The sequence below is a fragment of the Leucopleurus acutus genome, assembly GCF_964270905.1.
Source record: "Leucopleurus acutus genome assembly, chromosome: 8".
In the NCBI taxonomy this organism is placed as follows: Eukaryota; Metazoa; Chordata; class Mammalia; order Artiodactyla; family Delphinidae; genus Leucopleurus; species Leucopleurus acutus.
Genome location: NC_139151.1, coordinates 97,237,577 through 97,263,969, shown reverse-complemented (window position 1 = coordinate 97,263,969; position 26,393 = coordinate 97,237,577). Strand labels below are relative to the sequence as shown.

The 26,393-nt window shown below is 42.6% G+C and overlaps 1 protein-coding gene across 1 annotated transcript in view; it reads right to left on the bottom strand.

The window, feature by feature from the left end:
* Positions 1-26,393, bottom strand: part of PTPRJ (protein tyrosine phosphatase receptor type J) — a gene marked incomplete at its 5' end in the record, with an annotated part of 170,871 nt that overhangs the window by 7,647 nt on the left and 136,831 nt on the right. The window contains 12 exons of the mRNA XM_082845514.1: positions 1,355-1,474; positions 4,208-4,342; positions 4,449-4,522; positions 6,743-6,833; positions 7,390-7,477; positions 8,137-8,178; positions 10,760-10,847; positions 16,770-16,894; positions 17,009-17,219; positions 18,812-18,943; positions 22,997-23,287; positions 25,792-26,070. Coding sequence (XP_082701640.1) covers positions 1,355-1,474; positions 4,208-4,342; positions 4,449-4,522; positions 6,743-6,833; positions 7,390-7,477; positions 8,137-8,178; positions 10,760-10,847; positions 16,770-16,894; positions 17,009-17,219; positions 18,812-18,943; positions 22,997-23,287; positions 25,792-26,070 — 1,676 coding nt within the window. The remainder of the gene's footprint in view (positions 1-1,354; positions 1,475-4,207; positions 4,343-4,448; positions 4,523-6,742; positions 6,834-7,389; positions 7,478-8,136; positions 8,179-10,759; positions 10,848-16,769; positions 16,895-17,008; positions 17,220-18,811; positions 18,944-22,996; positions 23,288-25,791; positions 26,071-26,393) is intronic.

Here is a 26,393-nt window from a genome sequence, read left to right as displayed (position 1 = left end):
ATAATAGTAAATTTTTTAATGATGTGGACAATTCTATCCACAATTCCCCTCCACAAGGGCAAACTCCAAGCAGTGAAAGCAACCAAGGATAAACCAGTCTGTTTCAAATGGGTGAAATCTATAGAAATAAGTATGACATTTTAAGGGATTCTCAGCTATGGTGAACTGCATTATTTATGTGACCCATTCAATACATGATTAACTGCTTTGATGGCATCTCCAGGAGAGGAATTGAAATAAGTATTAATGGAGGCCAGAGCCTTTGAGACACGGCAATTAGCAAAGAGTTAATATACTACAACAGTGGAGCATGAAATGACTTATGAAATCTTCAAGGATAATTCTCATAAACTGGAAACCAGCCCACCAGCCCCTCATAAACGCAACTCTACTCAATCTACTTCCAGGTTTTTCTTTTATGCACTATTCATGATGTGCATAAAATTTTGTCTCCTAGTATATTTCCCTTAATTACACTCTAACTTCTCCTCATGGTAATTATGCAGTTTCCATAGCCATCATTTCTAATAGCTGAATAATGATACAGTGACTAGATAACCTATAGTTTCATTATCTGTACTCCAAAAGCTAGATATTTGCATGGTTTCCAAATTTTCCCCCCATTATAAATAATACTCAGACACATCTTTATGAATAATAAGCCTTCTCCTATATTTCAGATTATTTCTTTAGGGCAAATTCTCAAACTTGGAACCACCAGATCAAAGGGGGATGGGTATTTTTATGCCTTTGATATAAACTGCAGAGGGTTATATTGATTTATGCAGCCATCAAAAGATATCAGTGTTGCTCATGACACTGATTCTATTTTTAAACATCCTTTACAAAATTAAAAGGACACATAAACTGACTTCCTAGAATGCCTACACAATTTAACTGCATTTGTTTTCATAACATTTTGGGGGAAGGCAGGCCATGTGTATATGTCCTGGAATCCTATTATTGTAACTGTCATTATAAACTATTCCAACAGCAAATGGCCACTCCTGATGTCATACTTCCAACCAACTAATCCAAAACGGCCTTGATTTGTAACAAAAATTCTATGAGCAGGTCACGTGGAAGTGGAAGGAAAGGAGTACAGATACTGAGCCATGCTCTTAAGATTCACTTTATTTAAGAACAACTTAGGAAATTGTCTTTAAGAAAGCAAAGCCGAAGGGTTGCCTTAGAGTATATGCAGATATGGACTGTTTTATTCTGTAAAGAAAAAAGCAAAAATATAATTCTGATGCATAAAAAAAATTGGTTAATACCAACCTAAAAAGTATCAACCCAAGGTTTATATATGTTAATGTTATACGAGACTTATCCTTCTTGACCTCTTACTTACATTTTGCACTGTGAAGTCTCTGATGGTCCATTCTGGTAGAACAATTTCTGATGTCATTGCCACCGTTATGTCCCCATAGTCCTGAGCCTGCTTGGAGGGCCAGTACTCCTCACATTTGGTCTAGAATAAAATGCGTTTTTATACAAAGACTCAGATCAAACCACCTACCATCACGAAAGCCTCACAAGGAGACCAGATATTGAAAACTAGCACCGCCCGGGGTCTGAATCCATCCCTTAGGTGGGTTCTGTCTGACCCTTGGAATTTTGGCTTTTTTTAAATTTACGATTCCTGCCAACTTTTTTAAATTTGGGAGTTTTCCCATAAAAATCCAGATTTCTTGCTTCTCTTGAAAAATCAGAAGATCTAGCCAACACTGAGCCCCCATTTCTGACTCAGAGCTAAGCAGCAGCTGTTCCTTCACAGGGGACACCATGCCCACTCAGCTCCCCCAGGCCTACAGCAGCCATTCCACTAACTGCTCCCTGAACTAAACTTCTTTGACTGACCTATAACCCTAAGCAGCAGAAGAAATGAGAACTTTCCCCAATACTTTTAGATACACACTAATTGCAATACAAATATGGACACCAATAAAGAGAATCAGGTTAAATAATTTGGGGGTCTTTGATTTTTATAAAGTCAATGGGCAGATGTGAACAGAAATAAAAGTCAGGAAACAACTGCTCTCTGAGACTACCTGAATCCCCATTTAGTAACTGACTGAAAACACACACACACATATATACACACACTCTCTCTCTAAACTTTCCAAAGTGTGCTCTCCTGCAATGGTTTCTAACCCTGACTGATATCTGACTCACCTCGGAGGTTTGTTTTGCTTTAAAAACAGATGCCTGCTTCCCACTTCCAGAGATGCTGACTCTGACCCAGGGATCTGTATTTTTTAAAAGATCCCGGCTTCTGAACCACTGCTCCAAGAAAGAACCCAGGACTGGGACACACACTGACATGGAGTTTTTGCCCAGGTTGTCTCTTACCCGCTGGATTTATGTTACTACCTTGTGGGCAAGCTCTTAAACTCTAAGCTTCAGTTTCCCCATCTATAAAATAATAACACCTCACAGGGTTGTTATAGGAAAAAATAACATATATGGAGAATCTAGTGCAGAAAATACCCTGGCTCTCTTCCCCTGTCACCCAGGGTCAGTAACATCCACTTCTCTCCCGCCTGATGATGAACAAGGACCCGTTAAATTCATCTTCTTGTTCTTCGTTAATTTAACTATGTCGTTTTCATTTATCTAACAGATATTTAGGAGAATGTCCCATGTGTGAGGCCCTGGGCTCAACAGCACCATAAAGTTTATTTGCATTCATAAGCAATGGCCTTTTGTTTGCATCATAACCTGTTCTAATGCGAGAAATGGGTGCAGAACCCAACCTTCTGTGTCACACATAATATGAAGGGAACCACCTCTTAACTGTTCTTTGTTACCTTTCCTTCCTCCAACCCCTGCCCCTAGCACAGGACCTTACACATACTTGGGGCTGGATAAACATCTGCTAAATTAAAGTGAAAGAACAGAACATTAAAAGAAATGATGCCCAGGGACTTCCCTGGTGGCGCAGTGGTTAAGAATCCGTCTGCCAATGCAGGGGACACGGGTTCGAGCCCTGGTCCGGGAAGATCTCACATGCCGCGGAGCAACTATGCCCGTGCATCACAACTATTGAGCCTGGGCTCTAGAGCCCGCTCGCCACAACTAGAGGAAGCCTGAGTGCAGCAACGAAGACCCAAGGCAGCCAAAAATTAAATAAATAAATAAAAGCTCTATTATTAAAAAAAGAAAGAAGAAAAAAAAGAAATGATGCCTGACAGGTTGGCACTATCTCCGGGATAGTGTTACTCAAAGCACGCACCCTGGAGCGGCAGCAGCGGGAATTGTCAGAAATGCATCTCGGAGGTCCAGCACAGACCCTCTGAATTAGAAACTCTGGAGGCGGAGCCACCCTGCAGGTGACTCTGATGCACGTTAAAGTTTCAGAACCACTGGCTTAGGGACTTGACTCCTTGGGACTTCCCTGGTGGTCCAGCGGTTAAGATTCTGCCCTTCCAGTGCAGGGGGGCACGGGTTCGATCCCTGGTTGGGGAACTAGCATGGCCCAAAAAGAAAAGGGACTTGACTCCTATCCTATTCTTTAAGTAACAAACCTACATGAAAAAATTCACAAAGCACATTAGGTCCTATTCCTCAGGCACAGACTTTCTGAATTTAGCCCATGTTTTTCAATTCTCCTTGGTCCACTTATGGAAAGATGGGATTTTATTACTAGAAGAAATCTTATCTTTGATGGAAGTGGCTGGGAGGATTCCAGGCCATCAGAAGGGAGAGGGAACTGCTGAGACTTCTCTGGGGATACATCAGAAATTTTGCATAAAGAAAGGGTCCCAATGCTATAGACTAAGTTTGAAAATCACCGAGCTGGTCCAATTGGTCATGTCACAGGTAGAGCTGGTTGCTCGGAGGCAGGTCGGGCTTGCACTCATCCACAGAGCTGATGAACAACGGAGCTGCACATGACTTCTTCTGCCTCACTAACCCAACCCCTGCTGTTCATTAATGCCAGCAGCAGTGACTTAATGAATAGAGAACATTGCTCTCTGTCCACAAAGGAAGGTAATGATAACATAGAATTTTTTAACGTTTTTCTAAAACTTTTCTCTTAGAGGAGAAAAAGTCAGAAAACACACTTCTAAGAACAGAGGTGCTAATATTTGGGGGAGTGTTTTTTTAAAAAAAGGCAAATCATTTTTAAGATACCCTCCCACCACAGTAAATACGAATGAACGAATTGAACTGAATAATAATAAAAATAAAAGATACTTACCCTTCCCTGCTCAACACATTTGGTCAACATGACAATGGCATAGACATTTTTCTCCCAAACCATACGCCAAAAATCTTTCAAAGTGTTGGGTAAAGGTCCTTGTGTGGCAATAAATTCTTTCTTGGAATGGTAGCCCTAAAAATGGAAAGCAGTACATATTCAACCTCAAAGAGACAGCAAGAGGACAGCAGGAGGATCTCCTCCTAACCAGCCAGCATTACGGGCCCCGCTCTCCACTTACAGGCATGTAGTTGGCATTGATGTAGTCGTCAGTTGAATGGGCATGGACTGAAAGTTTGACACGGGAAATATCGTCTGTGACATTCAAAGAAAAAAGTTCCATGTTAGAATAGAAGCAAAGGTGTGAGGTGAGTTGAATACAAGAGAAAAAACTGTCGTTTTCATTTATCTAACAGATATTTAGGAGAATGTTCCATGTGTGAGGCCCTGGGCTCAACAGCACCATAAAGTTTATTTGCATTCATAAGCAATGGCCTTTCGTTTGCATCATAACCTGTTCTAATGCGAGAAATGGGTGCAGGACCCAACCTTGTGTGTGGCAACCCAACCCTGTATGGCAACGCAGGGGCTCCATCACACCTTGAAGCTGCATGGCTTGGCGTTTTACATCCACGACCTTATTTCATTCCCACAGTCACCAGATGTGACTATGGCACAGACAAGTTACATGATCACCTGGGCAGAGCTAGTCAGTGGCAGAGCCACAGTTAGAACCCGGGCAGCCTGGCAACAGGTCCCAAGGTCTTAACCACTCCAGACTGCCTTCTCAGGCAAAACCAACTATTACCATTCTTGGGTGAGTGCCATGAGCCAGGGAAGGCCCTCAGCAATGTTATTTATCCCTTATAACCACACTACAAGCTTCTGCGCCCATTTTAAAGAGGAGGAAACTGAGGGTCAGAGAGATTAAGTGATTTTTCCAAGCACTTTCATCTGGTGAATGGCAGTCAGAATTCAAATCCAGTGCCCTTTCCAGTATAGCAGGGTAGATACTCAGTTAAGACTTTCACACTTTCTCTAGTCTCATAAAAAGAAGTTGTTATAAAAAGTCCCAAATGCAAGAATAAACTGAATGTATAAGACTATTATAAGTGGTATATGTGGAATCTATGACACAAATGAACTTATTTACAAAACTGAAACAGACTCACAGGCACAGAAAACAAACATATAGTTATCAAAGGGGAAAGGGAGTGGGGGGATAAATTAGGAGTTTGGGATTAGCAGATTTAAACAGATAAACAACATGGTTCTGTATAACACAGTTATACTGAACTATATTCAATATCCTATAATAAACCATAATGGAAAAGAATATGAAAAAATGTGTGTGTGTGTGTGTGTATATATATATATATATATATATATATAATGGAATCACTTTGCTGTACAGCAGAAATTAACAGAACATTGTAAATCAACTATACTTCAATTTTTTAAAAAAAGACTACGATAAATGGAAGGACGTAAAGCATAAAATTCTCATGTTTCCTATATACTGTCATCTCAAAAAACACACACGCAAAATTGTCCAACTCCAGAAATGAAATAATATCCTTAAAATCTCAACTATCAGCCTGAGCTATAAGCAGCAGCTCCTATGTTTCCCTGTCTTTGACTATCCACTATCTCACCCTCCCCTGAACAAAGTAACAACAATTCTAAACCCAGTTACCAACGTGAGTGTCAGCCTAAAATCTTCCCAATAAAAACAACAGCCAAACTCTGGATCTGAAAATCTCCACAGACATCCACAAGAACGGGCCAATAATCCTGTGTTAACCCTCAAAGCGCAGAGCCGAGGCAGATCCCGACAGCCTAGTTTTAAAAGCGTTTCTCTCAGCACACGCACGAGTCAATGTCTGCTGTCAATATAAGTGCTGGAGGGGCGGCGAGGAATGAAGAGAACGAAGGGAGGAGCTAGAAAATCCTGAATCTAAACAGAAGTTAACATTTCAGGCCAGGAAAGAAAAACACAACTTCAAGTAAAACAGACAATTTCAAAAAACAACAAAAAAAGACAGGAATGAACCCAAATGTAATTCATATTTAGCCGTGGAATGTACTCGGCCAACCAGAGACGTGTCCGGACAAACAGAAAGCATTACTCCCTGCCTGCCCTCGCCCTGATCCCTTTCATTCCAGAACTATACTAACTGAAATAAAAGAGCTGTGGGAATAAAGGGGTTCAAAGCACAGACTCTGGCCTCTTCCCTGAATGAAACTGACAGACTCGGTCCAAGTCTGGTCCCACCATGACTATCTGTGTGACTCTGGACAAATCACCTAGCCACCCTGTGCCTCATTTTCCTCATCTACTACCTATTTCTTAAGGCTATTGTGAGGACTGGCTTCAATGGCACATGCCTGAACACCGTGCTCAGCACACAGAAGGTGACTAAGGAATGGCTATGGAAGTGGTTAGTTCGTATCTGGATTCTTCTCCCCTCTACTGTTAGAGATGTGATGCCAGTGATGGCAAAAAGGGAAAGTAATGTGGAAAAAACAACTTACAGGGTAGAACATTATTATAGCGATTTTTTCCTCTATGCTCAGCCAGTTCAGCTGCGTACTTAGGTAGACTAATTCCAACAAGCTTCAGATCCTAAAAACAGAACATATGAGTTGTTCATTTATTCAGTGTTCAAATGTTAGTTATACTACTCAGAGAGTACGACAGAACAAAGTGGGAATGCAGAGATGTTATGGGTAACATTGTGTCCCTCAAATAGATATGCAGAAGTTCTAACCTCTGGTACCTGTGAATGAAATCTGAGTTGAAAATACAGCTTTTGCAGATGTACTCAAGATAAGACGAGGTCATACTGCAGTAGGGCAGGGCCCTTAGTGCAATATCACTGGTGTCTTTATAAGAGGAGAAAAGAAACTGAGATACAGACACACAAGGGAGACATGTGAAGATGGAGCTTATATGGCCACAAGTCAAGAATGCTTGGGGCTTCCAGAAGCTGGATGAAGCAAGGAAGGCTCCTCCCCAAGAGGTTTCAGAGGGGCCCCCAGGGGACATGCAAGAGCTTCTCTCTCCCCTCAAAGAGAGCTGCCTCTCACCCAAAGCTTCACCATAAAACGGAAAGAGGCAGTTTTCCAACTTGCAGGAAAAACGTAGAGCAATTAAAAACACAACATTTATAGCCACATACTTCATATTCTTCTGCAAATCCACAGTTGGAGTCAGCTTGCTGTTTCTTAAAGTAGGCCTCAAAATTCTCCACTTTGATTAACTTGGATCTAGGAAAACAAAACAGGATTTTTTGCATTCAACCAAGTTCACACTCAAAATAGAAAAATACAAGTTATTTTTTTAAAAAGTGGAGAGTTTACTCACTTTTTAGGTCTTCATCATAGAAAAGGAAAGAAATAAAATAAGCAGTTAGAAAAAAATGACTCAACCATGACTCTGGAGATGATAGTAAACATCTTCCCAAAGAAAACCTGTAGTACAAGAGGCGGGCGGGCGGGCGGGGGCAGGTGGTGGCACTATAATGTTATTTACAAAACAATGAAATATGAATCAGGAAATCTGACTTCTAGACCCTGTCATAGAACTGATTGGTTTTGTGACTTTGAGCATGTTCTCTCCTCCTAGATCTTCATAACCTTTTTTGAATCACAAAATATATATTTGTTGGTAGACTATATGGCAAAAGTATGGTTCCCCTTGCCATTGTACAACACGGCAAGGAAGCTCGCTTCAGGAGACTAGGAAACATAGGTTCCGTGCAGAATAACAAGGCTAATAAGGACTTCCGGAGGATTAGGTCCAAACCTGTCGAAAAGTGGCAGCAGTTTCCATCAAAAAACAAACAAACAAACAAAAAAACCTCAAAATGGGCACTGAACAGATTGAGGGGTTAAATGTATGAAGGTGCACAACTCTGGAGACTTACTTAATTTGAGAAAAGGACACGTCATTGTTCTTGGCATCTTTCCTGTTTTGAAAGAAAAAGAAAGACCCATTAGATCAAAACAGCTTAATTCTGTGCTTTGTCCCCTTTGTGTATCTACAAAATGCCTTTTCGCTGAGCATTAGTTCATACACAGCATTACTTCCTGCTCACAAATACTAGACTTAACGGTCTAAGCAGCAAACGCTGAGTATAAGCCTGTGAAGTTACTCTCTCTCTTTTTTTTTTTTTGGTGGTACGCGGGCCTCTCACCGTTGGGGCCTCTCCCGTTGCGGAGCACAGGCTCCGGACGCGCAGGCTCAGCGGCCATGGCTCACGGGCCCAGCCGCTCCGCGGCATGTGGGATCTTCCCGGACCGGGGCACGAACCCGTGTCCCCTGCATCGGCAGGCGGACTCTCAACCACTGCGCCACCAGGGAAGCCCAAGTTACTCTCTTTTATACCATCTTAAAGTATTGAAGAATCCTACTCAAGCAATGTGTAGGAGTTCCTCTGGGTAAATACATACCGGCAGCACCACCCTAGCGTAAAGCCACACTCGTTCTTTAGTGCTCTGGTTTTTGTTTTCTTGGTTTGTTATTCGTTTGGCTTTGGTTTTGGTTTTGGCGTTGAGAAAGCCTTTCTGATAAAGTTAATGTAATAAACCAGAAAATACACCCAGTGTCGGCAAGGTGGTCGGGCACCTGGCACTCTTCTGTACTGCTGGCTAAACCCCATGCTGGCGTTAAAAGAAAAAAACTTTCTGGAAGGCAATTTCGCAGCACGTATCAAAATTGATAACATGAATACCCACTGACCCAGCAATTTCCCAGCTTGGAATTTAGCCTAAGGGAGTAATCATGAATGTGCCCAGATTTACACACAAGGATAAACAACTGTGGCAAACAAACAAACAAAATACCTGAAAACCTCAGGAATTTGGTTGAATAATTTCTATACAGCTGAATACTCAACAGCCACTTAAAATGAAGAAGATCTGAAGCCGTCCACAATGTCTTGTGAACAAAGCAGGCCAGAAAATGATATGTATAATATGATTCTGTTTGTGGGGATGTGTGTGTGTGTGTATTTGTGTGAGTTTTGTAATCACATCGATGTTAAGAGTAGTTTTGTATGGGTGTGATTATGGCTTATTTCTTTTCTTTGCCCTTCTTTTCTGTTTTTTAACTCTTTGCCGTAAATATGTAAAACTTTTCTTTTAATAAGAAACAATAAAGCTGTTTTTGACCCCTCCCTCGAAAAAAAAATCAGAATCTAATGCAAAAAGATGTAATACGGGCACTGCCTCTCAACCCACGAGAGCAAGGCGGTGGCAGAAGACCAGGCGTAGGATGCATTAGAAACCCTGGGCCAGGATGAAATCCCCTGGCTGGCAGCATCCGATAACAGTGAATAAATCCCAGCTGATACACAGGCTTCACACCCTGCATGGTCAGGCAGGAGGGTGTGCAATGAAAAGCAAAGACCAGGTCCAAGTCCATTTCCACACTTCCTACACTCAGCTTCTGCATCCTTGCAATGGGGCTTGGGAGACCTGCCTCATAGGGCCTCATGTATGAGAGAATTCATGAAAAGCACAAGTCCAGGCACACAGTAAGTGCTCAAGACAGAGTTGCTACTTTTACTATTTAACTACCCCAAAGAGTAACTGTACAGATAAAATAATAATAGCATAAGAGGTATAAGATACTGTCAAAGCACGTTTTTTTATTTAATGCTCCTAGGCGGCACGAGTTAGGCACTGTTATCATCCCCGTATCATACATTATCCAAGACCTTAAAGCCAAGCTCCCTAACCGCCAGTCAGAGACAGAGCGTGTGTTCAAACTTAGCTGACTCTAAAACGCCATCTCTTAACACTCTGGTTTGTGAACTAGAATGCCTGTTTGAAAGCAGCCCCTTCTGTTGCAGTGTTTACCATGACCTAATGCTTTAAAACCCTCCAGCTCACAGGGACTTCCCTGGTGGTCCAGTGGTTAAGACTCTGAGCTCCCAATGCAGGGGGCCTGGGTTCAACTCCCAGTCAGGAAACTAGATCCCACATGCACGCCACAACTAAGGTGCCCTGAAGCCGCAGCTAAGGAGCCCGCCTGCCACAACTAAGACCCGGTGCAACCAAATAAATAAATATATTTTAAAAAATAATAAATGCTTAAAAAAAATTTTTTTTAATAAATAAATAAATAAAAGAAAACCCTCCAGCTCAGAGACTGAGATGAAACAAGACGGGCCGGACAGTGAAGACTCTGGATGATGGGGACCTGGGGGCTCACTATACTATCCCTTCCATCTGTGTGACTGTCTGGTTACCCACAATACAAAGGTCCCTTTAAAAGTAGGATATTATTGGGCGTCCCTGGTGGCTCAGTGGTTGAGAGTCAGCCTGCCAATGCAGGGGACGCGGGTTCATGCCCCGGTCCGGGAAGATCCCACATGCCGCGGAGTGGCTGGGCCCGTGAGCCATGGCCACTGAGCCTGCGCGTCTGGAGCCTGTGCTCCGCAATGGGAGAGGCCACAACAGTGAGAGGCACGCGTACCGCAAAAAACAAAACAAAACAAAACAAAAAAAAAGTAGGATATTATTGTTAACATAAGCAATGGTCACCTTTTCTTTCTCCAGAAGAGGAAGCCTCCTACGGCCACAATAACCAAGGCACCAAAGATACATCCAAACACTGCTCCACAGATGACACCTGGGAAAAGTCCAAATGGGAGCCACTTCAAGAGGTGTTCACAGACAACTAGAGAAGATCACACTAAAGTGAAGTCAGTCAGAAAGAGGAAGACATGCCATATGATATCACTTTTATGTGGAATCGAAAATATGACAAAAATGAACCTATCTACGAAATAGAAACAGACTCACAGACACAGAGAACAGACTTGTGGTTGCCAACGGGGAGGGAGGGTGGGGGAGGGAAGGACTGGGAGTTTGGGATTAGCAGATGAAAACTATTACATATAGGATGGATAAACAACAAGGTCCTACTGTAGAGCACAGGGAACTATATTCAATACCCTGTGATAAACCATAATGGAAAAGAATATGAAAAAGAATATATATGTGTATAACTGAATCACTTGGCTGTGTACCAGAAACTAACACAACATTGTAAATCAACTGTATTTCAATAAATTTTTTTTGAATTTTATTTTATTTTTTTATACAGCAGGTTCTTATTAGTCATCAATTTTACACACATCAGTGTATACATGTCAATCCCAATCGCCCAATTCATCACACCACCACCACCATCCCCCCACCGCTTTCCCCGCTTGGTGTCCATACATTTGTTCTCTACATCTATGTCTCATTTTCTGCCCTGCAAACCGGTTCATCTGTACCATTTTTCTAGGTTCCACATATATGTGTTAATATACGATATTTGTTTTTCTCTTTTTGACTTACTTCACTCTGTATGACAGTCTCTAGATCCATCCACGTCTCAACAAATGACCCAATATCGTTCCTTTTTATGGCTGAGTAATATTCCATTGTATATATGTACCACATCTTCTTTATTCATTCGTCTGTCGGTGGACATTTAGGTTGCATCCATGACCTGGCTATTGTAAATAGTGCTGCAATGAACATTGGGGTGCATGTGTCATTTTCAATTATGGTTTTCTCTGGGTATATGCCCAATAGTGGGATTGCTGGGTCAAACGGTAATTCTATTTTTAGTTTTTAAAGGAACCTCCATACTGTTCTCCATAGTGGCTGTATCAATTTACATTCCCACCAACAGTGCAAGAGGGTTCCCTTTTCTCCACACCTTCTCCAGCATTTGTTGTTTGTAGATTTTCTGATGATGCCCATTCTAACTGGTGTGAGGTGATACCTCATTGTAGCTTTGATTTGCATTTCTCTAATTAGTGATGTTGAGCAGCTTTTCATGTGCTTCTTGCCCATCTGTATGTCTTCTTTGGTGAAATGTCTATTTAGTTCTTCTGCCCATTTTTGGATTGGGCTGTTTGTTTCTTTAATATTAAGCTGCTTGAGCTGTTTATATATTTTGGAGATTAATCCTTTGTCCGTTGATTTGTTTGCAAATATTTTCTCCCATTCTGAGGGTTGTCTTTCCGTCTTGTTTATGGTTTCCTTTGCTGTGCAAAAGCTTTTAAGTTTCATTAGGGCCCATTTGTTTATTTTTGTTTTTATTTCCATTACTCTAGGAGGTGGATCAAAAAAGATCTTGCTGTGATTCATGTCAAAGAGTGTTCTTCCTATGTTTTCCTCTAAGAGTTTTATAGTGTCCGGTCTTACATTTAGGTCTCTAATCCATTTTGAGTTTATTTTTGTGTATGGTGTTAGGAAGTGTTCTAATTTCATTCTTTTACACGTAGCTGTCCAGTTTTCCCAGCACCACTTATTGAAGAGACTGTCTTTTCTCCATTGTATATCCTTGCCTCCTTTGCCATAGATTAGTTGACCATAGGTGCGTGGGTTTACCTCTGGGCTTTCTATCTTTTTCCATTGATTTATGTTCCTGTTTTTGTGCCAGTACCATATTCTCTTGATTACTGTAGCTTTGTAGTATAGTCTGAAGTCAGGGAGTCTGATTCCTCCAGCTCCGTTTTTTTCCCTCAAGACTGCTTCGGCTATTCGGGGTCTTTTGTGTCTCCATACAAATTTAAAATTTTTTGTTCTAGTTCCATAAAAAATGCCATTGGTAATCTGATAGGGATTGCATTGAATCTGTAGATTGCTTTGGGTAGTATAGTATAATCATTTTCACAATACTGATTCTTCCAATCCAAGAACATGGTATGTCTCTCCATCTGTTGGTATCATCTTTAATTTCTTTCATCAGTGTCTTATAGTTTCCTGCATACAGGTCTTTTGTCTCCCTAGGTAGGTTTATTCCTAGGTATTTTATTCTTTTTGTTGCAATGGTAAATGGCAGTGTTTTCTTAATTTCACTTTCAGATTTTTCATCATTAGTGTATAGGTATGCAAGAGATTTCTGTGCATCAATTTCGTATCCTGCAACTTTACCAAATTCATTGATTAGATCTAGTAGTTTTCTGGTGGCATCTTTAGGATTCTCTATGTATAGTATCATGTCATCTGCAAACAGTGACAGTTTTACTTCTTCTTTTCCAATTTGGATTCCTTTTATTTCTTTTTCTTCTCTGATTGCCGTGGCTAGGACTTCCAAAACTATGTTGAATAATAGTGGTGAGAGTGGACATCCTTGTCTTGTTCCTGATCTTAGAGGAAATGCTTTCAGTTTTTCACCATTGAGAATGATGTTTGCTGTGGGTTTGTTGTGTATGGCCTTTATTATGTTGAGGTAGATTCCCTCTATGCCCACTTTCTGGAGAGCTTTTATCATAAATCGGTGTTGAATTTTGTCAAAAGCTTTTTCTGCATCTATTGAGATGATCATATGGTTTTTATTCTTCAATTTGTTAATATGGTTTATCACATTGATTGATTTGCGTATATTGAAGAATCCTTGCATCACTGGGATAAATCCCACTTGATCATGGTGTATGATCCTTTTAATGTGTTGTTGGATTCTGTTTGCTAGTATTTTGTTGAGGATTTTTGCATCTATATTCATCAGTGATGTTGGTCTGTAATTTTCTTTTTTTGTAGTATCTTGGTCTCGTTTTGGTATCAGGGTAACGGTGGCCTCATAGAATGAGTTTAGGAGTGTTCCTTCCTCTGAAATATTTTGGAAGAGTTTGAGAAGGATGGGTGTTAGGTCTTCTCTAAATGTTTGATAGAATTCACCTGTGAAGCCATCTGGTCCTGGACTTTTGTTTGTTGGAAGATTTTTAATCACAGTTTGAATTTCAGTGCTTGTGATTGGTCTGTCCATATCTTCTATTTCTTCCTGGTTCAGTCTTGGAAGTTTATACCTTTCTAAGAATTTGTCCATTTCTTCCAGGTTGTCCATTTTATTGGCATGGAGTTGCTTGTAGTAGTCTCTTAGGATGCTTTGTATTTCTACGGTGTCCGTTGTAACTTCTCCTTTTTCATTTCTAATTTTATTGATTTGAGTCCTCTCCCTCTTTTTCTTGATGAGTCTGGCTAATGGTTTATCAATTTTTTTATCTTCTCAAAGAAGCAGCTTTTAGTTTTACTGATCTTTGCTACTGTTTTCTTTGTTTCTATTTCATTTATTTCTGTTCTGATCTTTATGATTTCTTTCCTTCCGCTAACTTTGGGTTTTGTTTGTTCTTCTTTCTCTAGTTCCTTTAGGTGTAAGGTTAGATTGTTTATTTGAGATTTTTCTTGTTTCTTGAGATAGGCTTGTATAGCTATAAACTTCTCTCTTAGAACTGCTTTTGCTGCATCCCATAGGTTTTGGATCGTCGTGTTTTCATTGTCATTTGTGTCTAGGTATTTTTTGATGTCCTCTTTGATTTCTTCAGTGATCTCTTGGTTATTTAGTAACGTATTGTTTAGCCTCCATGTGTTTGTGTTTTTTATGTTTTTTTCCCTGTAATTCATTTCTAATCTCATAGCGTTGTGGTCAGAAAAGATGCTTGATATGATTTCAATTTTCGTAAATTTACTGAGGCTTAATTTGTGACCCAAGATGTGATCTATCCTAGAGAATATTCCATGCGCACTTGAGAAGAAAGTGTAATCTGCTGTTTTGGGATGGAATGTCCTATAAATGTCAATTAAGTCTATCAGGTCTATTGTGTCATTTTAAGCTTCTGTTTCCTTATTTATTTTCATTTTGGATGATCTGTCCATTGGTGTTAAGTGAGGTGTTAAAGTCCTGCACTATTATTGTGTTACTGTCGATTTCCTCTTTTATAGCTGTTAGCACTTGCCTTATGTATTGAGGTGTTCCTATGTTGGCTGCATATATATTTATAATTGTTATATCTTCTTCTTGGATTGATCCCTTGATCATTATGTAGTGTCCTTCCTTGTCTCTTGTAACATTCTTTATTTTAAAGTCTATTTTACCTGATATGAGTATTGCTACTCCAGCTTTCTTCTGATTTCCATTTGCATGGAATATCTTTTTCCATCCCCTCACTTTCAGTCTGAATGTGTCCCTAGGTCTGAAGTGGGTCTCTTGTAGACAGCATATATGTGGGTCTTGTTTTTGTATCCATTCAGCAAGCCTGTGTCTTTTGGTTGGAGCATTTAACACATTCATGTTTAAGGTAATTATCAATATGAATGTTCCTATGACCATTTTCTCAATTGTTTTCGGTTTGTTTTTGTAGGTCCTTTTCTTCTCTTCTGTCTCCCACTTAGAGAAGTTCCTTTAGCATTTGTTGTAGAGTTGGTCTTGTGGTGCTGAATTCTCTTAGCTTTTGCTTGTCTGTAAAGCTTTTGATTTCCCCATTGAATCTGAGTAAGATCCTTGCTGGGTAGAGTAATCTTGGTTGTAGGTTCTTCCCTTTCATCACTTTATCATGCCACTCCCTTCTGGCTTGTAGAGTTTCTGCTGACAAATCAGCTGCTAACCTTATGGGAGTTCCCTTGTATGTTATTTGTCGTTTTTCCCTTGCTGCTTTCAATATTTTTCTTTGTCTTTAATCTTTGCCAATTTGATTACTATGTGTCTTGGCATGTTTCTCCTTGGGTTTATCCTGTATGGGACTTGCTGCGCTTCCTGGACTTGGGTGGCTATTTCCTTTCCCATGTTAGGGAAGTTTTCGACTATAATCTCTTCAAATATTTTCTCTGGTCCTTTTTCTCTCTCTTCTCCTTCTGGGACCCCTATAATGCGAATGTTGTTGCGTTTAATGTTGTCCCAGAGGTCCCTTAGGCTGTCTTCATTTCTTTTCATTCTTTTTTCTTTATTCTGTTCTGCAGCAGTGAATTCCACCATTCTGTCTTCCAGGTCACTTATCTGTTCTTCTGCCTCAGTTATTCTGCTATTGATTCCTTCTAGTGTAGTTTTCATTTCAGTTATTGTATTGTTCATCTCTGTTTGTTTGTTCTTTAATTCTTCTAGGTCTTGTTAAACATTTCTTGCATCTTCTCAATCTTTGCCTCCATCCTTTTTCCGAGGTCCTGGATCATCTTCACTATCATTATTCTGAGTTCTTTTTCTGGAAGGTTGCCTATCTCCACTTCATTTAGTTGTTTTTATGGGGTTTTATCTTGTTCCATCATCTGGTACATAGCCCTCTGCCTTTTCATCTTGTCTCTCTTTCTGTGAATGTGGTTTTTGTTCCACAGGCTGCGGGATTGTAGATCTTCTTGCTTCTGCTGTCTGCTCTCTCTCAATAAACTTTTTAAAAATAAAATAAAATAAAATGGGAGTTGGACAAGATGATTCCCATGGCTCCTTCTGATCCTAATATTCCAGGGTTCCATACCCTAAAAGTCACATGTGTGTCTGGTACATGGGCACACAAATGACTACACTGAGAAAAAAGGACCAAACAGTGTTTGCCGATTGGAAGTGTAACTGGAATTCAGAGAAGGGAGTGTGGTGGGCGGGGCCTGTGGGGACCTCAGAAGAGGAAGCTGAGCTGGGTCCTGATGGCCCAGTGACATCTCAGCTTCTGAGAGGACAGACCAGGCTCTCCTACCCTCCTGGGGGCCCCAGGGAGGTGTGTAGACCCCCATGCTCCTGTGGATACTGGAAGCAAAAAGTCAATGCGTGGCTAAGATGCTCTTCTACCTGGATCCTGGGGCAAGAAAACAGCATCTGAGTAGCGACTGAAGGACACGTAGCTCTCAGCCCCGTCTATGAGTCCATCACTGTGAGGGTTGAAGGTAATATTGGTGAAGCCAGCCACAGAAGCCCTGTGGGGTGACAAGAGGAAAGAGGGGTGGCTGAGAAGTGTCTGATGGCCCAGGCACATATAGTTTTGCACTCAGAGGCCCAGCCCCCAAAGGGCAAAAACCACAAGGCATTACCGATAGGAACCCAGAGGTTCCAGCTTCCCGTTGTAATAGCCGCGTGTGGTGGACTCGTTCCCAACATTGATTTCATATTTCAAGACTTCAGATAAGCCCTGAGAACAGCTCTTTTCTTCTGTTGTTATGAGGTATGTCACATAGGTATCCGAGGCCCCCTTTTTGAAATCTTCGTACGTATATCTCAATACATCTGCTGACGGATGAACAGCTAAGAAAGGCACACAGAAGGAAAGCCATAAGAAAGTGATCGCAGAGATTTAAGTCTCCCTCGTTTCTAAATAATGACCAGGGTGATGGTGGTGACAGCTGCCATCTCTCACGTATGCTCTCTCTGCCAGGTTTTCCTTATATTAAGTTCTAAGGGCTTTACTTACATTAACTCATTTAATCCCCACAATAATCTCATCGCATAGGCTTACTACCCCCATTTTACAGGTGGGAAAATGAGACACAGAAAGGTAAAAAGACCTGGGCCCCAAGCTGCACTGCCTACGTGGTAAAGTCGTATTTCTAAGCCAGACCACCTGACGCAGAGGGTGTGATCTCATCCATCACAGGCTGGTACGGGTCAGGCTGGTCAGTACCAGTATCATCTCCCATGCAATATCATCTCCCCTGTTCAGCAAAGGTCTGAGCTTGGGATTTGCTGAATACCTTCACAGCAAAATGACTAGGTGTTTGAAACAGACCCAAAACAAAAGATAGAAAGAGAGAGAGAGAGAGATCTCAATGTCTCTTTTTGAGATTTAGCTGCAGGTTTTCAATACCAGCAAATCCCTTGTCTTCCTGGATTCCCGCAGCCCTGACAGTGTGTTTGAGCTCTGTCTTCCTTGGGGAGATGAGGACAGCATCACAGGCTGAGACTGGGCAAGGGGGGCACAGCATAATTCACAGTTAAAGAATCACCAAGAACAGCAAAACTCTGCAATTTTTATTGTTTTGGCCACACCGCACGGCTTGCGGGATCTTATTTCCCCGACCGGGGATTGAACCCGGGCCCCTAGTATTGAAAGCACCGAGTCCTAACCACTGGACTGCCAGGGAATTTCCAAAACTCACCGCTTTAAACCCAGACCTTGGGCAAAGCACCCACACACAGCTAACAAAGACACCCTCAAATCATTCCCGTCTCACTTCCAGGGAATGTAATGGAGCCCTTTAAGGAAAAGCAGCGTTTAATCCACCTCCTCTCTCAGCTATGACAATGCTCTTTGCAAGTTCCCACTACAAATGCAAATCTTTTCCTTTTTTCTTCCAAGAGAAAGTCACCCTTTGAGGATGATTTGTGTGAGCGTGTTCATATGTGTGTGTGTGTGTGTGTGTGTGTGTGTGTGTGTGACAAACTTGGTTAAAACTAATATTCTGCCACCTAAAAGACCCTGTGCTGCAAAAGAGATGAAAAACGTAGATCAGAGGTAAGAAAGTCATGGCCATGGGCCAAATCCAGCCAGCAACCCCTTTTGGTAAATACTAGAACAGTCATACTGACTCTTTCTGTATCTTCTATGGCTGCTTTCACACTACAACGGCAAAGTTGAATAGCTGAGAAGGAGACTGTAGGACCCTGCAAAACTTAGAATGTTTGCTATCTGGCCCTTTACACTAAGTCTGTCAACCTCTGACCTAGCTCATCAGGCAAATGGCTTACACCCACCCACCCCTGGGTGAGTGCCAAAGCGTGGGTCGCAGTATAAAACCAGACGTGTGTTTGTCTCATGAATGCGTTTCAGTGGGCACAAAAATGGTACCCAGTCACGCCATCACCCACTGGCTGTTTAACCCATAATGACCCCTCCTTACCGTCCCCAGTGGTGAGAATGAGAGCGTAGGCTTTGATGGGTCCGTGGCTGGCTTCAAACCCACTGAATTTGACCTTCACAGAATTGTGACTGACAGATGTAATATTAGGGGATCCATCTGGAGAAGGAGGGTCTGAAACAGAACAAAAGAAAACATGATCACCCAACATTTAAAACCACAGAAGGAACAAAATTATGAAGGAGAGGATTTGCTGCAGTGCCCCACTCAAGTTCTGCCCTTGCTCTGGAAGCTGTGTGCTGGGCTCACGCAAAGCAAATCTAGAAGCAAAGGCAGGGATGGGAACTGGTGGGGAACAAAGATGGCAAGTCCTTGGGGAGCCTGCCTGGCTGACAATGACCCCTTCACTGGGTCCAGCCACATTGCCAGGGTGGTCTCCTGGCAGCCTTGTTTGTAGAAGATAACGTGCCTTTTCTATCTTCCCCCAGTCCCTCCTGACCCAGAGAGCCCAGATTCCTTATTTTGAGAATGGGGGCAGAAGCAGGAGAACAAGACGGAGACTGTGTGGGTAGAACTCCAAGGTGAGAACTTGGGAGCTGAAAGCAGACATCTGTCAGCACATGGATTGGCCCCAGGACTGGCTGGTCAGAGAGCAATGATGAAGCAGATAGTTACCCAGAAGGAAGCAAAGATGACATGGAGAGAACATACTTTCTCCTGACACCTGGCTGCATGCTGGCTCTGCACCCTTCACACCGAAGTCCTTGATTTTTGCTGGGGTAGGTTTGAAACTCTGCCTAGAGAAATCCAACTGACCCTCTTCCCGGAAACCAGAAAAGCCCACACGGGAACATTCCGTGAGTGGCCTTCATGATCCTGTGCCTCGCCTTTCCCAAGCTAAGTTTGTGAAGCCACTCTCTAAATTAACACGAAAGGAAGGAAAAGGTGAATTCAAGATGATCTCTCTCCACACTCTCTCTACCTAAATTGGTCTCCCACATACAGTTTGAGTGTTTCTGTTATTATAACCAAGATGCAGGGAGACTGAGAAAACTAAACTCCAAAGAAAAAAAAGACCATAATACAATTTTCCAAATGTATGCTGTCCAATATGGCAGCCACTAACCACATGTACCCACTGAGCGCTTGAAAGGTGACAGGCCCAAGTTTGGACATAAAGTATCTCATTAATAACTCACTTTATACAAATTACATGTTGGAATGATAACATTTTTAATATACTGAGTTAAATAAAATGTGATCAAAACTCAGATCAAAACTCATTTCAGCTCCTCCTTTTTTTTTTTCCTGGCCATGCCAGCCAGCTTATGGGATCTTACTTCCCCGACCAGGGATCGAACCCGGGCCCCCAGAAGTGAAAGCAGAGTTCTAACCACTGAACCACCAGGGAATTTCCAGCTGCTCCTTTTTACAGTTTCTTAATGTGGCTCCTAGAAAAGTTTTTATTATACAGGAGGCTCACATGATTTTCTATTGGAAGGCACAGCTCTAAACCATCCTTCAGCAACCTCTCAAGTAACTGGCCGCAGTGGCCACTTGGAGGCGCTGTCCATCGTCTAAGTGTCAGCTGCCTCAACAGACACTTCCTAGCACCAGCTCCCACCCCGTCCACAGCTCTATACCTTTTAGCGGGCCAGCGAGGAGTCCCCAGCTCCCTGCCCCACGACAGCTCCACCCACCTCAAAGCCTGGAAATCCTTTCCTTCTCACTGCTTATCTCAGTCCTACACTAGAGGGACCTTGCCAGCCACGCTCACCATAGTGTCCCTTACCCAGGCACACAGTAAGCACTCAACAAGTGTTGGCTAAAAGACCATCGCTCCAACTCTCCCTGGTTTACGCATCCCACCAGCACTTCCTGCCTCTCTCAGAGAAAATGCAGCTCCACTTTTATGTTAAATAAAAAAGTATCAAAGTTGTACATTTAAAAAGCTTGCTAAATTTGTACATAAAAATTCATCTGAGGAAAGGGAGCTACAGATTAAAAAGTGAGAGGATCACTGGACTAAATGCTGAGTGGTCATTATCTAACCCTACCACGCACTGCTCAGCTTCAGAAACAACTAACTCTAACAAGCTCCTTCCCTTCACTAGGTACTGTGCTCAGCCCTGGAGATACCGGATCAGATATGGTTTCTGTTCCTCAGTGGCTTATACCCACTGAGATGACATCATAAAACAGAGAACTACAAAAAAGTACCCAACAAGGTTCACTGTTTCTATTACACTGTAGAGTGCTGCAGAAACACAAAGGATTGTGACCCAGGGCCATCCTATATAGCTGTGTACTACGCAACTCCAAGGAGTCCCACGCGCACAGCAGACTATATGAATGGTGTCCCATGGAACTATGCAGTGCACAACTTGACTAGCCATACATGGCAGCTCTGAAGTGATCTTCCACCTGCACTACCTCATCTAATTTGTATTAACAGTCCTGGAAGGTAGGTATTATTTCCCCTTTTTTACAACTGAGAAAAACAAGGCTCAGAGAGGTTAAGCGGCTTTTCTGAGATCACACAGCTGGTAAAAGGTAGACTTTACAATCAAACCCAGGTCTGCCTAAGTCCAAGGCTCTGTCAGTAGAATCCCTCAGCCATTTTCCAAGTCAGTGTCCCTGAAGTAAGAAGCCTTTTCTTCTTACTATTTCAACCACCAATTCTTTAGAAATTGTTTGGAAACATTCTGATACCCTAAAGGAAATAGTATATCCAGGATTCAAAAAGCACAAAGCAAAACCAACTCCACCAGGTTGACCTAAGACATAATTTTGGCAAAGACACAGGGAGCGAAAGACAGATAAAAATGAAACAAAGAATGAATATAACAAAACAGATACAGACTCATAGATAAAGAAAACAAACTGGTGGTTACCAGTGGGGAGAGGGGAGGGGGGAGGGGCAAGACAGGGGTAGGGGTTAAGAGGTACAAACTACTATGTATGAAATAAGTGACAGAGATATACTGTACAGCACAGGGAATACAGCCAATATCGTATAAAAACTTTAAATGCGGGCTTCCCTGGTGGCACGGTGGTTGCGAGTCCACCTGCCGATGCAGGGGACATGGGTTCGTGCCGCGGTCTGGGAAGATCCCACATGCCGCGGAGTGGCTGGGCTCGTGGGCCATGGCCGCTGAACCTGCGCGTCCGGAGCCTGTGCTCCGCAATGGGAGAGGCCCGCGTACCGAAAAAAAAAAAAAAAAAAAAAAAAACTTTAAATGCAGTATATCTATAAAAATCATGAATCACTATGTTGTACACCTGAAACTAATATAATATTGTAAATCAACCATATCTCAATTAAAAAAAAAAAAGCAAAGAAGTAATTTTTTCCAAGTTCAAAATAAAAGGTGGTCATGAAAAGATTAACTAGGGGGATCTCTTGTGAATGATCCCATTTCCCAAAACAGCTGGGGAGCTTATTAATACAGATTCTAGGGAAATATGAATCTTGACTGAATATCTATCTGATAATAGTAAAAAAAAAAAAAAAAAAGAAAGAAAAAAAAAAAAGGATTGTTGGGAGTGCCCTGGTGGCCTAGTAGTTAGGATTCTGGGCTTTCACTCCTGTGGCCCAGGTTCAATCCCTGGTCGGGGAACTGAGATCTTGCAAGCCATGCAGCATGGCCAAAAAAAAAAAGTACTGTTAAATTTTTAAGGGTAATGTCAATAGTAATGTGGTTATGTTTGAAAGAAAGGGAAAAGGAGTCCCTGTCTTTCAGCAATACATACTGAAAAACTTACAAATAAAACTATAGAATAACCAGGACTGGTCTCAAAGAAGTCCAATAAGGGAGGAGGGGATATAAATGAAAAAGATTGGTCAAATGCTCACAAATGTTCAACTGAGTGCTGATGGGTACGTGGATCCCACTATACTGTCCTTTGCTTTTGTGTATATTTGAACATTTTAGGGGAACTTACTTAAAAGAAAAGGTGGCAACAAATTATTCTGTAAAACGAAGGAAACTTTTGGAATGTAAAATATTCCCTCTCACTAGATTTCTATAGGTTATACAGATTCTATAGAATATATAGACTAGATTTCTGTAGAATTGGGTTAACAGTCCGTGCCAACAAAAACAAATATTTTCGGATAAATTTTTTTTAGAAACAGGTTTCTAGGCCACACTTGCAGAGCCTCTGGGTCAGCTTTCCAAGGTGACCACAATGTCACCTGGCCACCCTGCCCTCCCTGAAGCCCACCTGTGATGCCAGTGAGGCAGGTGTTTTGGGTGGGCGATGCCATCTTGTTACAGGACTGGGCAGTGATGGTGATGTTGTACAAGGTAGAAAAATTCAAATATGTGACTTCCGTCCTGTACTCAGAGCCGTTCTCCGAGGAGCAGCTCTCCAGGTTCGTCATATTCTCCCAGTCTCCGTGGCTGACCTCCAGCTCGAAGCCTGTGTTGATGCCGAAAGGGCAGGCCCACTTGAGGACCAAGGTTGGCTCTTTGGGGACCACTTCACAGTGGAAGGAGGTTACTGGTGCAGGGTCTGCAAGGCAAGAACAGCACATCATGAGATTCTTGGACTTTTTTTTGTTTTTTTTGCTGTACGCGGGCCTCTCACTGTTGTGGCCTCTCCCATTGCAGAGCACAGGCTCCGGACGTGCAGGCTCAGCGGCCATGGCTCACGGGCCCAGCCGCTCTGTGGCATGTGGGATCTTCCCAGACCAGGGCACGAACCCGCGTCCCCTGCATCGGCAGGCGGACTCTCAACCGCTGCGCCACCAGGGAAGCCCAATTCTTGGACTTTTGCCTTTGCAAATACTGAAACTTGGGGAGCAGGAGGTTCCTGGCCCGTTGGTGATAAGGAGACAGCCATGGAGCATGACAGAAGAGGCAGAGGCTGACCTTGAATAGGGCCTTACTGAACTGTGTGACCTTGGGTCAGTCCCCCAACCGTTCTGAGCCTCAACTGCAGGGCTGTCTCAGGATTAAATGAAACAGTGGCTGTCAGGGTCCAGGCTGGAAGAGCACAGGGCTCCATGAGAGGCAGCGACCATACAGTGGAGGCGGTAGCAACTTCTTCGCCTGCGTCACCTCATCTTGGGGCCCACTTGATAATCCTTCTGGAAGAGGCAGGGTTAATATTGTCCTATTTTGCAGATGAATCAACTGAGGCTTAGAGAGATTAAGCAATTTGCTAAAGATGACATGGCTGGTCAGTGGCGAAGCCAAAACTGGTTCTCAGGTTTTCTAAATCCAAGTCCAGCGTGTTTTCTACACATACAACAGGCTAAATAATCAATGGTAAACGGTATCGGTTTCTTCATCTCTAAAATGTGGTGTTATTTGTCTCTACCTATCTGAGGGCCAATAGCGTTTTATTGAGGGCCAACAAAGAACTGATGTAAATGGGAAACTCTGTATTTATGTACCGGGGGTGGGAGGAGTATTATCATTACTTTAATGTTGCAGTGTTTTAAAGCAGGAGAAGGTTGTAAAGAGTTACCTAGTGCGACGCCCACATTCTCCACCTGAGGCCTGGAAAGGTAACCTGCCCAATGCATACCTACTCCCACCGTTCCTGTTCCACCCATCCCCACTCATAAAGGCTCATAGATATCCTTCTTTTGCTATAGGCTACAATGATTGTAGCTAAGATAAACATTAGCAATGGAAGCCACCCAAATACCAAAGATCAGAGTCTAGACCCGGTGAATGAAGCTTGAGTTAGCAGAAGGGACTCAGAGCTGCAGGGATCCCTTTAGCCACTCCATGTGAAAACTCAGAGGTCATCAAGGTTCCAGCTCCTACACTACCAGGGAGGCTGATCCGATGAGACCCCTGTTCCCCTTCCAAATCAGCTTAAACACATTTGAATGGCTTGGTCTAAGGAAGGGAGGAAGCAGGTGCAAAGAGGGTAGGGAGTAGGGTGCTACACAGACACAGAGGTGATAAAGGCCCCACGATCGGGCTTCCCTGGTGGTGCAGCGGTTGAGAGTCCGCCTGCGAAGCAGGGGACACGGGTTCGTGCCCCGGTCCGGGAAGATCCCACGTGCTGCGGAGCGGCTGGGCCCGTGAGCCATGGCCGCTGAGCCTGCGCGTCCGGAGCCTGTGCTCCGCAACGGGAGAGGCCACAACAGTGAGAGGCCCGCGTACCGCAAAAAACCACAAACAAACAAACAAAAAAAATAAAGGCCCCACGATCAAAACTGTCAGCAGAAGTACTCACAGTCGTCCACAAAACATTCCCCGGATTACTCTCTGAAAGTTCCCTCAGTTAAACACAGGGCTCTTCTTCCCTTTAAAAGATCACACCTTTTGCATCGAGACATTCAGGATCAAGAAAGGCAGAAAAGCTGGGCATCCATTTTAACCATATCCTTTCCGTCTTCTTCAGCGTAAAAGCCAAACTATGAGCTATAGGCCCGGACGTCATCCACGCCCTGGCCCATCACCTCTTGCATCTTGGGCCTCAACTCCTCCCCCTCCCCCTCTTGCTCCCATGGATCCACCTCTGCCACCCCGACCTCCTGCTCTTTCTTCAATACAGCAGGCACGCTCCAGGCTCGGCACCCCAGCACTGGCTGCCCCTCTGCCTGTAATGCTCTACGTCCCAACATTCACATGGTCTGCTTTACACCCTTCAAGTCTTTGCTCAAAAGTCACCTTTTCAATGAAGCCTTCCCAAGATAAACATCTCATTTTCCCCGTCCTTGTTTATTCCCCCCTCCTTAGTAATCATCAACTGATAACCTATTTATCTTGTTTATTATGTCTTCCCTACCAGAATAAAAGTTCCAGAAAGGCAGGGACTTGTCTGTGTCCTTTAACAGTGCCTGGCATATAGTACATGCTCAATACATATCTGTTGAATGAATAAATGATGCGGGCAGCAAGATAGCACTAATAAGCTAATAGGATGCTCAGAGAGCTTGGGGTCTGTTATCACACACCACACAAAAGCTAATCAACTAGAGTTTATTTCAAGAACCTATGTGCAAGGCCAGCATCACACAAGAAGGAGTCCAAGAGGCACGTGGGACTACTCACCTGTACAGAATGACTGCCAGCCAGGTGCCAGTGACTCGGTGACATTCCCCACCTGTGTGAAGATCTCTACGGTGTATGAGGAGCCAGGTGTTAACTCGGTGACTGTAGCGTAGGTGATGCCGACGCCTGTGACTATTTGTGTGGCCTTGCTGGCATTTCCATCCTGCTCCATAAGAAGGCGGTAGGTGTACCTGGAAGAGGCTTCATCAAAGTTCTGCCAGTTTAAGGTTGCTGCTGTGGTGTTGGTCCTTACTTCAATGTTGGACACATTGCTGGGCCCTTAGTTTTTTTTTTTTTTAAAAAAAAAAAAAAAGCACGGATTAGCTTGAAGCATTTTATTATTTGCATGTAAAAATAGCCAGAAAATTAATTAAATTTAATTTAATAAAAATAGCCTGGCTCCTTTTGGGAAAGAATAAATTAAGCTAATGTTTGCTGGACTCGAAAGATGGAACGCTTCCCAAAAAAGACATTCAGAAAATAATTATACAGATTAAATCTCAAAAGAATGAAAGTTTTTCAGGCTTCTTTTAATAATTTATCTGAAATATATTTTCAAGATATAATTTCTATCTGTTTTTGAAATATGATTAACGAAAGAG